At 33.6% G+C, this 12,928-nt stretch overlaps 1 protein-coding gene across 2 annotated transcripts in view; it reads right to left on the bottom strand.

Moving 5' to 3' along the window:
- Window positions 1-323: 323 nt before the first annotated feature.
- The window catches only part of DEK (DEK proto-oncogene), a 28,817-nt gene continuing 16,212 nt past the window's right edge, over window positions 324-12,928 (bottom strand). For both annotated transcript variants that reach the window (XM_090269774.1, XM_090269775.1), the window contains exons 8-11: window positions 6,279-6,414; window positions 5,800-5,948; window positions 2,454-2,522; window positions 324-1,770 (exon numbers count right to left, since the gene is read on the bottom strand). In XM_090269774.1, coding sequence (XP_090125900.1) covers window positions 1,759-1,770; window positions 2,454-2,522; window positions 5,800-5,948; window positions 6,279-6,414 — 366 coding nt within the window. In that variant the 3' untranslated portion in view covers window positions 324-1,758. The remainder of the gene's footprint in view (window positions 1,771-2,453; window positions 2,523-5,799; window positions 5,949-6,278; window positions 6,415-12,928) is intronic.

The raw sequence follows: 12,928 nt of genomic DNA, 5'->3' as shown, positions 1-12,928 counted from the left end.
TCACATCCACCAACTCAATGCCTTTACCTCCAAACCCTCTTTAGACCTTTTAGGTCCCAGGCATTACTATTTATCTCCTTTCAAGTACATGGTCATAAAGTAAATAACTGTTAACCTTGATCAACTTTTGTGAATCACTTCTAGTTTTCCTAGGTGATTTCTTTGTAGTGTACTTATTCCAAACAAAAGCGGTCAGTTATTGCTGAAGAACACTCTATATACGCTTTGGGGCTAAAGCCATTTAAAAACCCATGTTCTGAAACCCTCATGTAGAGGGGAAATGCTATAAAACAGCAGTTAAGCCATGAAATACAAGAGACAAGCACTGTTTATTATTTTTATTGACAAAGTTTATAAGAACAAATTCAATATTTAAAATCAAAGGCAAATCCTTATGTTTCATTTAGTTTGTTTCACTCATTTGTATTAAGTGTACCTTTTAAATGTCTTAACAACTTTATCAAGAAACAAGTCAAAACTGAAAATACCTGTTAACAGTCAACATATTTTTACGTATTTCTGTCTATGATGCAAAGATATTTTTATTTTAAACACTCAACTGGTTTATCAAAGACCTAATTCTCTCATAAGCAGCATGTTTTATTTTAAAATTCAGAAATTATTTAGTAAAATGAGTCAATTTAAAAGACAAATTAGTTTCATTCAGGGATGGTATACATGTTGATCACCTAGAATCCTGATTAGCCAAAATACCCAATAGCTCTAATTCCACAAATACATTAAATTTCTTTAATGTAAAAACAAGTCTATTATCACTAATGAGAAATACTTTGTCAGAGATATCCACTACTGCCTACACATTATCTTCTGGTATTACACTTGTCATTTATTATGAGCCAAATGTTCTTGTACTTAATCTCACCCTTTCTCAATTCTTGGAAGTTTTGATTTTGGTCTACCCTTAACATAAAATACATCTATACACACTGTTGCAGAGTCAACACTAAAACTACAAACTGATGATGACACTTTCAAGGCAAAGCAGAGAACTCTTCCTTCAGTGTTTTCTTCACTGAGTTGACTTTTACTGCTCTTTGATACCATCTGGCTGAACACTGACATTTCACAATTTATAACTGTAAAGATACCCAACCATGTGTTTAAAAATTGATCTGCATGAAAGAAATTCAAAAAAAATTTATATACAACAAATTTGTTTTTGAAAATATAAAAATAACATCTGTCACTTTTGTCATGCTGAAAAACTGACATATATATACATGCAGGAGGAAAGTTCCAATTTAGATAGCTGAAGCTTGTATATTCTTAATATGATGAATACACTGCCACTGAGTTTTTACACTGGCAGATGTGTTGTATTCAAAATATTTCATATACTAAATACTGCACTGGTCTCTGCATGTATAAATGCCAGTTATAATAGTTTCTATTCTACTTGATTAAAAGTATGTCTTAAGCTATTATTAACTACACTGAAAACTACAACAGTTCAAGAATCTATGAACCTTATATAAAGAAATCCAAAATGTACAAAATACAACTATAAAAGCAAGAAACAATTACTGCCATGCAAAATTTTAAACTAAAAACTGCATAGAAATGCAATTTAAAATGGCAAACTCGAATTTATGTAAGACAAGATAGAAAAGCAGAAAATTCTATCAACACAATGCTTACAAGGATTTATAAAAGGAAATACATTCTCTCTGCTGGTATAATGGTATAAATCAGATCTTTAAATCCATGGAACAAGTCATCTGTCTCTGTCCTCTTATCTCAAGAGATTAGCTATAATGAAAAGAGAAACATTATTTTCTCATACCCAACACACGGTGTTAAGTATACATAAGTCATAAAACCTTATTTCATTTTTAAACTTTATTTTACTATTGTGACCTTGGGAAATCAGTTGGGATCAATATAAACTATAGCTACTGTTGATTTTCTCCTTTCTTTGACTGGAGGACAGAAACATGTGCCCAAATAGTTGCGTGAGTGCCCCTGAGATGCCCAGTACACTGAGGTCGGGTTTTGTCACCAATGTGCAGGCTTCATTTTTAAGCTCTAAAATGGGAATAAGAAATATCTTTCCCCATCTATTTTGAGGAAATTTGAGGACCAAATGTGATATTTAGTCATGTATTTTTAAAATTTACTGATTTTTAGAGGGGGGGGGAGGAGGAGGGAGGAGAAAGGGGAAAAGGAGGGAGAGGGGAGAGGGGGAGAGTGGGGGAGAGAGAGAAAGAGATTGATTTGTTGTTATCCATGCATTCACTGGTTGGTTCTTGTATGTACCCTGACTGGGGACAGAACCCACAACCTTGGCATATTGGGACTCTAACCACCTGAGCTACCTGGCCAGGTTAGTCATACATTTTAAAAAATATGTAATATTTGATATATATTTCTTTTGTCTCATATGTTCAAAATGACTTAAGTTAGAAACCTTTAGAAATGGTAGATGTACTTACCTCTTTCACAGTTGTTTTTATAAAACCTTTTCTTTCAGTTAAATCATAAGCAGGATAATTTTCATATACCTGTAGTGAAAAGGAAAAACAGTATTAAAAGTACATTTAAAAATCCAAGTACGCTCTTTTTTGGATAAAAAAAGAAATGTATGTTATATACAAATAGCTGCATGTATATTCTAACAGTACTCTGGTTCACCATAGAGAATTCCACTGCAAATGAGTAGTTTTAATAATACTGTATATAGAGCAGAAAATAAACAAGCATGCAAACATTCTCAGTGTTTTAAACTGGGAATATCAGTTGAATTAACAATAAACATGCGTGAGGAAGACATCTAAACAAATTTTAACTAAGTGGACTGAATTCTTTATTGGCAGGTTATCTGTCAGATATTTTTTAGAGATATTCTCTTACTTTCTTGTATCACCCAACTACTTATAATTCAACTTGGACTCTAGCATACTTCACACTTCACTCACTGCTCAATCCCCTCCCCAAAGCTAAATCACTGAGACCCAGCTGGTCTCAGGAATTCTCTACTCCTAAAATCTTACTCCAAATTTCTCTCCTTTTATCAACTTTTCACCTGCTGCTTGACTTCTCAATGACTTCTAGTCCTGACTCCATATTACCCTGTCAACTACACTCCTGTAGTATAGTTCAACGTCAGCACACTTTTCGCTAAAGGACCAGATTAGTAAATGGTTTCAGCTTTTCAGCAAAGCATTTTCTGTCACAACTATGCCACTGTAGTGTAAAAGGTGCCATAGACACCTTTTGTGTTGTGTTACAACACAAAAACAGTAAGATGGATTTGGCCCAGAAGCTATAGTTGCCAATCCCTGCAAACATAGTCAATCATTTACAATACTCTAATTGTTTGCCCCTTGTTCATTCTCTATAAAACTCTAAACCTGAACTGGTCTAACTACCCACTTTTCTATGGTTGATTGCTGTGGAAAATGCAACAATTCTGAAAAGACTGATCCCATTTTAAGTCCATAATATTCGAGGTCAAAGCCTCCCCAGCAATCCCTGTGGCAATTTCACCCCCTTTCTCAAGTGTTGCACATTCCTTTTTTCAGCCACGAAGCTATTATTATGAATTCCTCCCTTTTTGCCATAACTCTTTCCAGTTTATTTGTATCTGGATTCATCAACTCATTTCCTTTCCCTCTGCAGACAGCCATCCCTCAATTCTCCTGGACCTTCAGCTTCTTCTTTCCTAGCATTTCCTTTCCTAACACATGCTTGTACTTTCTCTCCCTTGCTTAAAAAATATTTTACCCACTTGTATCCACTCCCTGCCTCCCATCTACTACTTCCCTCCTAAAGCAAGCTGCTTCAAACAGAAGCTTTAATTCATTCTTCCAGGCCTTCCTTAAAAATGATTTTATACACAAATGTATCAACAGCAATCGTTTTTCTGTATCTTCATAATGGGGTAATATTCCCTGTTTTAAAATTTTGACGATAGCTGGAAGGTTTTTCCATGGTCTTTTGAACTGCTGCATATTATTCCAAAAATATGGATGTGATCACCAGTTTAATCATTTCCCTACAGAAGGCCATTTAAGTGTTTCTGATTTTTCAATATTAGACATACTGAACATTATTGTAACCATTTTGTGTAGATGTGTCTATGTCTTTAGGATAGATCTAAAAAATGGACCTGGTAGGTAAAAGGGTATTTGTAATTTAAATTTTAAGACATTAGCCAATTGTTCTTCAAAGCTGCTACAGCTTAAAAGCATGAGAGAATGTTTCCTTATATCCTTGCAAACTATGAAAATATTAATTCCTCATAGTTTGTTATGCTAGTAAGTGACAATATTTCCTTTTAATTTCTACCTTCCTCATTATTAGGGAAGGTTAAGCATGTTTTCATTTATTTAAAGGCCATGTTTACTTTTTATAGATTTCTCTCCTAATTTGGAGAATGTTCAGAATTTCTCCCACTTTGATGTTCCAAGCACCGCATCTCAAAATTTCTAGAACAAAACTCATCTTTGCCTCAAAAAGTATACCTTTGTTCTGTTCCTGGTTATGATTAATGCTCTCAAGCCCTTATACCCACACGAAAACCACCTGTGATAAGGTTCTCTTGATTTCTGACTTGGGTACAGCAATCCTGTAACTCTTGACTCTGAGATGGACTGAGTTTCTTGTCTCTCATCTCATTCTTTACCAGTCTGTCCTTGATACCTCAAGGATACCTCTTAGGATGACTCTCAAAATTAAAACCTGATTGGGTCACACTACTGCCAAATAGCTTTCAATAACCTACCCAACCTCCCATTCCCTATTAGTTTCAGGAAGAAAACCAAAGTCTGTAACATGGCATAGTTTAAAACTGAGAAGCTCTAGTATTTTCTCTAACTTCTGTGAAGATTTACTTTCAACTATAGTCTTTACCCAAATTAAACCAATTACTATTCCTCACAGTCATTGTCATATTCTGTGAATGTGTCAACTGTTCATCAGTTGAATGGAACAACTAATGCTCTAAGATCTCTTTCAAGGTGCTTTTCCAGATTTCCCCAAACCCAAGGAGGTCCTTTTTATTCACAGTGCAGTAGTAACCTCTGCACTCTTCTAACACAGCCTTCACAAACTATACTCTTTAATTACTAAACCAGCTGTTTTTCAGTTCCACTGGACTGCAAGCCCCCTAAGGTGAAGTAATATCTTCTCTAGTTGTACCTCTAACATCTATCGCAGGGCCTAGTATGTAGTAAAGGCTCAGTAAGTGCTGAATGAATAAATTAAAAAATGGTAAATGTCTTTGAAAAGTATAGAATATTTTACCTTTGATACACTGCAAATTTTAATTTCATTTTACCATATGAAACTAGATTCTAAAACCTCCCAATATTGAGGTAGGGTATGGAATCTCTATGGAATATATTCAGGACTAGATCATTTTCCAAGAAGTATTAGAACTTCACATAAGTCTGAGCTAAGAATCTAATTTATAACACCTCATTTATCACAGTAACACTGACAATGAGGTGGTCGATGAGATTTTGCTTTGTAACCCTAACATAATCTAAGGATGCATCAATAAAGTTTCCATATTGGGAAAAGAAAGTTTCCTATGCAGTTTGGAAAACAGCACTTTACTCACGGTATACATTCTACTGTTATTTATGAAATAACTCCAAAGGGCAAAGGCTCTGATTTACTTTTTTTTAACATGGTTACCCCAGCCCCTGTAACAAGTACCTGGCATGTAGTATGTGTTCAATGAATGAACGCATTAAAGAATCTGACTCCAAACTGAAGGATGGATGAAAGAATTTTCAAATAAAAGCAAAGTGATCTAAGCATCTGTCCAATTACCTTTTTGCAAATCTGCTTCATTGTAACTTCCTCCAAGTTAGCACTGGCCAATAATTTCTTTACTGTTTCCTTTAACTCTTCATCTGTAGGAGGTTTCTTCAATTTTTTAATTAAAGGTTCATCATCTGAACTATCCTCAGATTCACTTTCTAAAAGTAAGATATTATATGTGAAAAAATATTTTTTCTTACATAGTAAATTAGCATGCATATTAGACTGGGAAAAATTCTATAAGCATTCATCAGATTCTCAAAGGGGTATTGGATTTTTAAATATTATAAATTACCACTCTAAATTATCACACCTATAAAACACATTGAAATTTTTGTCAATTTTGAAAAATTATGAACCATAAGAAATTGCTATACTACTTTTCCCCCAATGTTCTCAGTTTAATCTATTTTTTGAACAATTACAGACTATGTTACAGCATATGTTATATTTTTAAAGTTGCTGAAAATGTGTAATTTCTAACATACCTTTTTTAGAACTGTTTTGATTCTTCTTGGTGGTGCTGCTATCTGCCTTTTTCACATTAGCATTCTTTACAGATTTTTTACTTTTAGAAGTGGCTTTCTGTTTAGGTTTTTCTCTTTTAGATGCCTTTTTTGGTGGCTGTTATAAAGGAAAGCAAAGTACATAGACTGATGAGATTAACTGCTATCTCTACTCCTCTATATCCTTCCACAATATTAGAGAAAATTAATGTATTAAATATCACCAATAAAGAAGTATTACTAATTACCAATTTTTGAGATGAGTAATATATCTAACAAATTTAGTTTTATGCCAACACAAGACTAGTCATGTGAAGTTAGGATTAAAAAACATTAAAAATAATAGATGCCAACATTTATTCCACACTATTAGATAGAAAACTTTATATATATTATCTCACTTCATCTTGAAAAACTCTATTACAGGTACTATTAATATGCTCTGTTATTTACTGTCAGTCTCGCCCAACTCATATGTAAATTCCATAAGGACAGGGATTTTTTTTTTTGACTTACCATGTTCATTGATGTATTCTTCACTCCTAAAATAGTGCAAGGTGCACAGTAGTTGCTCACTTACTATTTATGAGTATATGAGGAAACTAAAGCTCAAAGAGGTTATTTTTGTCCACAACCACATAACTAATAAAGTGAGGATCAAATAGATCTGGCTCCAAAACCTGTTTTCTTAAATATTAACTCACAGTTGATAAGACAAAAGCAAATAATACACACATGGACAGGTTAAAATGACAAAATTGGTTTATAGTTCCTTTGTCTCACCCAGAGTCAATGAAATCAGAAAACAACAATTCTTCATTTAATTAACATTTCCAAAGGTAAAAGTATCCTAGTAAGCAAATATCCCAAGATAAATTAAAATCTCATCTTTATACACCAAAAATACTGGAAATCACTTTTGATAGAATGTTTCTCCAAATGTTTTACATTCAATTTCTGATCATCACAATTCAACCTTTTTTTTTTTTTTTTTTTTTTTAAAGGACAGAGGCATTGTATTGAATTTACCCTTATCAATCTGTTCCAAAAATTAAGAGGGCTCAGGGAATTTCTAAGTGCAGTTCATTGGATTTTAGTGTTTGTTTTTTCTTGCTCCACTGCTATCAATGTACATATTGCCTTACCTAAGTCTAATATCTCCCTGAATCACCTCAATAATATACTGTCAGCTGGAAACTTGTTAATCTATCTAGTTTAACTGCTACTAAAAAGTGCACTTGAGGTGTCAAGAGGCTAACATGCTTCTAAAAGTAAAGTATATGAGCTTTACTATGGATTTTTCCATTTAAAGGGCATTTTTAGTTATTTCCTAATTCTCAGAGGTGTTTCACATAGTAAGGGTTGCTGGAAAGGTATCAATGGCTCATCAAAGTTTTCTGTGATTAACTTAAATTAAGATTTAAGTTTATTAAGCATATACCTAATTCACGAGAACCACACTAGGGTCTGAAAGGGAATACTAAAAATTCTAAGTTCTGTTGCTGAACTTAATACACAGAATAAAATCATCATTATTAAATATCACTCGTTAGTCAAATATTTTAAAATCTGAAACTGTAAAACATTCAAATATTTTATAAAAAACTAAGTTATTATAGAAGGGGTTGGAGAGGGTGTGCAAGGATTAACAATGTTATAAACATTATTACTTTATCCCCATTCAAATTAGGTAATTAGAATCAGATAAATAAAATACTTTCAAAGCCTTTCAAGGTCAGAGTATAAGTCTGTCATTAAAATTAAAAAAAAAAAAAAAAAATTTTTAAAAGGCACACACAATATAACACCATTTAAAAACCTGCAAGTTGGGAGTGGTAATAGTTTAAAATTTGCAGTGATAGAGGGTAATCAAGCCATCTCCATAAAATGTTACTGTGGTATAAACACATAAAGAATTAAAACTATGCTTCTTTCTATATTTAACTTCACTATCTAGAAGGACTAGTGTTCTACAGTTTTTTAAGTAGACAATTAGTTTATTACCTATTAACAAAGATTGCAAAAATACTGTTACAAGCCCTATAGAGATACAGAATAATAATGAGTGTGGGCTCTGGAGGCAATCTTCTGAATGATTTCAAATTCTAACCCCAACACATCTCTGAGCCCTAGTTTCCTCATTTACAAAACGGGGGAAATAAAGGTAATTATCATTTTGTAGGCAGTAAATGCATTAATACATGAAAGTACTTTTAATGGTACCTGGCACATAGAAAATACTTAATAAATACTAGCTATTATTACTATTATGAGCGCTTCCTTTTGTAAAGAAATTCTTTCATTATGCAAATGTAACGTCCTCCAATAACTTGGAAGTTCATTTTCTTTAAAAGCAAGGCATATATATAGTGAACAGATAAACAGAATAAGAAGTAGTTAGACAGGCTCAATGACACTTGTGTTAACCAGGACACATCGTTTTTTTCATTACGTTCTGATACCCACCAATATCCAAATCCCTGTAGTAACAAATTATGTTATTTATAATGAATTTCACTTATCTTCAGTAACAACTTACAAATTACTGTGTGACAAATTAAAAGTGGGAATCCAGTAAAGTATGTTTTTTAGACAGACAAATGTTGGCATGGGAAAGAGAAAAAGATACAAAAACAATTGAACTGTGTAGATACTCACACCTAAAGGTTTCATCTCCAGCAGAGAGGTAATCAGGTAACTCACATCATGTGCTTTGGTCTAAATAATCACACCAGCTGCCCTGAAGATAAGTTACTAAGTACAGGAGGAATAGGTAACTGGAGAATTTTTGGCAAGTAAGGCAAACATGGGTAACCCGGAATTTTGGAGGTAATGGAAAGAGGCCCTGGGAGAGCTGGGAAGGAAAGTAAAACCATGCCCACCTACATTTTACATCAACTTTCAAAACTCTACTTTCATTTCTCCTCCTCTACTTAGGAAAACCTCCTCACTCATTGTTCTAAATTCAGCTTATCAATTAATCACCTCCTCTAAGTCTTTCATAATACAACCAATTCAATTAATCCACAGTCCCACAGTACTTGGCCTATAGTTCATTTATACCTACTTTATGGAAGGTATTGTGAAGTAGTGAATAAGGACACAGGTTTTAGAGCCAAACTTCCTGGTTCAAGTCCTAACTCCACCACTGACTAATTCTGCATTCTCAGGCAAATCACCCTTCCCTGGACCTGTTTCCTCATCTGTAAAATATGAAGGTTATACTTGATTAGGCTAAATTTAATACCCCCTCTTTACAGTTTTGTATCTCTGATAGTGGGGTACATTTTACAATTTACATTAAAATGATGCCTTATAGGCATTGTAGATTTGATGAACTACAGCCACAGCTATAGAATTTTTTGTGAGGATCAAATGCATAAATTCATATGTCAGAGAACATACACATTTTAATATATGCATTGTTATTAAACTGTAGTTATTTACATAGTTTTCCCACTATATTACAAGTTTCTTAAGGAAATATCTGACAATATCCTTGAGAAAAGGCACCCAACTATCTCATTTAGTCCTATGCGTCTGCAGCAAGTACAAGAGTGTTTGGCATAAAGTAGCCATTTAAGTATTGCTTGTCATGTTCAGTTTAGTGTCATTTGTAGGATCTGGTTTACTCTGAAGTCTGGTTGTGGTTTAAAATGTAATTAGAAGGGAAAAAAAATGCATTTATATAGCACTGCTTTCATATCCACTATCTTATAAGCTAAAAGAAAGTAAAATAAAATAAAAAACAAACCCCAAAGACAAATCATTTCCCATAAGTGAGCCAATGCCCTATAGCTAGTAAAAACCAAGACCTTTAATTAAATCCAGTGCCTCCTACTATATTAGTTGCTTACAGAAATGACTAATCTACCTATATATTTCTTTAAGCCAGAGTTGAAACTAATGAGTTAAATTATAGGAATAAGCCAGTGATACCATAACTTACATATATGTTAAACGTTTCTCCCATTACATACAAATGTTACTAATGATGACAAAGAATAAAAAATGTTGGCAGAGAATACAGAATAGCAACAAAGGACAACCAAACTCTATTAGGAGTGTCTTTGAGTTTATCCCCCAACTCTGTATGGGCCCCTAGGTACTTTCTTAAAAAAAAATTGTTTTTAAATCTAAAATTGGTGTCAACCTATTTTGTTTAAATAGTGTTCTCCAAATACCTTTTGTCTGTTATACCAACCTCTCCTGCTTATCCTTCAAGGTTCAGATCAAATTGTTACCTCCTGTGAAGTTCCCGTATCTGGATCTTTGCTCCCCACATTCTCCTAGTTCTTATCTTCTGAGCTTCCACATTACCTTGTCCACAATTCTTTTTTTAGCTAAGTTATATTCTACTGTACTTTTTTCTCCTAATCTTTGACTTCTCCCCTCCTACCAACTAAAATGAACTGTGTAATGGTAGAGACCCTGTCTTGTTTCTTGATCTCCAGTGCAGAGCTTAAAACTGGCACTTGTAGTTCCTATGTAACAACTTTGAAAATCGAGAAGGGAAAAGATCCATGGAGACTAAATAATCTTTAACAATCTATTCCAACGCCAAGATTCTGTTTCATTAGAATCACTCTGCTTGCTGAAATAAACATGTTTTTCCACAATATTAAAAGCAGCTAGCCAAACCTGACTTTTAATATCACTGCCTTCTGGCACAACTTAGCTATACAGAATGTACATTTAAGAAGGGAAAAAAAGAAAAAGACTATTAGATCATATCATCATGAGAGGGGCCTCGGCACCTATATTTTGGAAAGCCGCATAGCTGACTCTCCTCGCTATAAACCATGAGAGGTAAATTTATGGTCTAGATCTGCCACCAAACCCTTCCTATAAATTACAAGATAGTAAATATTTTAGGATTTCCTGGATATATATGGTTGTTATTGCACATTCTTAATTTTTTGTTTTTTCCCCAAATATTTCAAAAGTGGAAAAACCATTCTCAACTTGTGGGCTATAAAAAATAAGCCAAAGGCTAAATCTGTTATATAGGTGACCGTTTACGAACTCCTGATCTAGTTTATGAATCAATATAGGAAAGGGCAGGAACCAGATAAAGCAATCAATAGGATAATTTCTCAAGTTATAAAGTTTAAGTCAACAACTTTTAGTTTTAAGTTTTTATAAGCATAAGTAGATATATACTTATTACCTTTCCTAAAGCTATTGCTTAAAATCAAACTGAGATCTAAATCAGTAGTTCTACAGAGAATTCTGAGGACAAAAGTACATGAATTAGAAGCTCTGCAAACAGTAATACAGAGAATGCATTTTTAAGTATCATTATATACTTATTGTAACCTCAAAGTACAAAAATGAGGATATATGCTCTTTTCTCATGGAGTCAAAGCTAAATGAAGTGCAAACCCTGAAAGTACATGACTCTCAACAGTTTCTCCTCCTTGTACATACCAATAAATGCTTACTGAACAGCAGTCTACTTTCCACACGTAGACTGTTAAGTTCCTGGAAGGCAGAGGCCTTGTCTCTTTTTCCTCCACAGACCAAAGTGCTCAGGTAGAGTAAGACAATTGTTTTTGAATGAATGAGAATGATGAATCTATCCCTAAAGGTTTTATTGTACACACAATAATGCCCAACCTCATGGGTTCTCTTAGTCTTGCTTCAAAGTACATTACTCTAGCTTCCCCTCTCATTGCTTTATTTGAGGACACAACCTAACCACAAGCATTTGTCAGTGGTATCCTGTACTTTCCTCCTCCCCAACTTTGTTCACAAGTCCAACTTCCCTTTCCATTCCCAAGGTCAATTTCCACTGATATGTCTTCTACTTCTCCCCAAGCTTTCCTTCATCAATAGAGAGAATTCTCTTTTCTGAAATTCTGTTAATATTAAGAATCACTCAAACGATATTTTGGGTAGAAAGTGTCTTCTATAACTACAACAGCATTTAGCATGTTCCCAAAACTTGAGTCTTTTAACAAAATGAATATGAAAAAATTAAGTAACAAGTTTAAAACAAAAAGAAGAAAAGGCTAGTTTTCAAATTGTCATGGATTTATTTTTAAGATTCTGGCTTGCTATTTTTGAATATGCTGTGAGCAGTTCAATCAAGACCACCCAGTATTGTAGGTAGTTTTCATGTGCTAAAGGAAAATAGATAAGAATTGACAGCTGCCATTAATTTTAGATAGTACAATGTACTGTAATCTAAATTTTTAAAAGAATAATAATACAATTTTTTAAAAATTTGAAGGGAATTTCCATGTCTCTGATAACCATGAAGGTATAAAATCAGAGGACTGACACAAGAACTTTTTGAAGGAAGGCAAAAAAAAAATCTTGGGAGAGAAGGCTTACCTATCTTTTTTATAGGCAGCAGGGCTCTTTGAAGAAGGGTCTCCAAAAAAGACGCCTGTCACAGAGCCAGAATCCTGTCCTCACAGCAGAAAGGTTGTACTGGGTGAACAGATGAACAAAATAAAAATTAGCTTAAAATACACTATTCTTAAAACAACTTGGCTTTGAAAACTCAAGAGTGCCAAGAATAAAGAATATGCAACCTCTTTATATTTCACAGAAGAATATGAAAACAAGTCTAAATATATTTTGTTATGGTGATTATTCAACTTTGCCTTCCAAAAAAGGTTTAA

The sequence above is a fragment of the Furipterus horrens genome, unplaced genomic scaffold (genome assembly GCF_987537825.1).
Source record: "Furipterus horrens unplaced genomic scaffold, mFurHor1.1.pri manual_scaffold_3, whole genome shotgun sequence".
NCBI classification, from domain to species: Eukaryota; Metazoa; Chordata; class Mammalia; order Chiroptera; family Furipteridae; genus Furipterus; species Furipterus horrens.
Note: the sequence above shows the minus strand (reverse complement) of the source record. Positions and strands in the feature narration are given on the sequence as shown.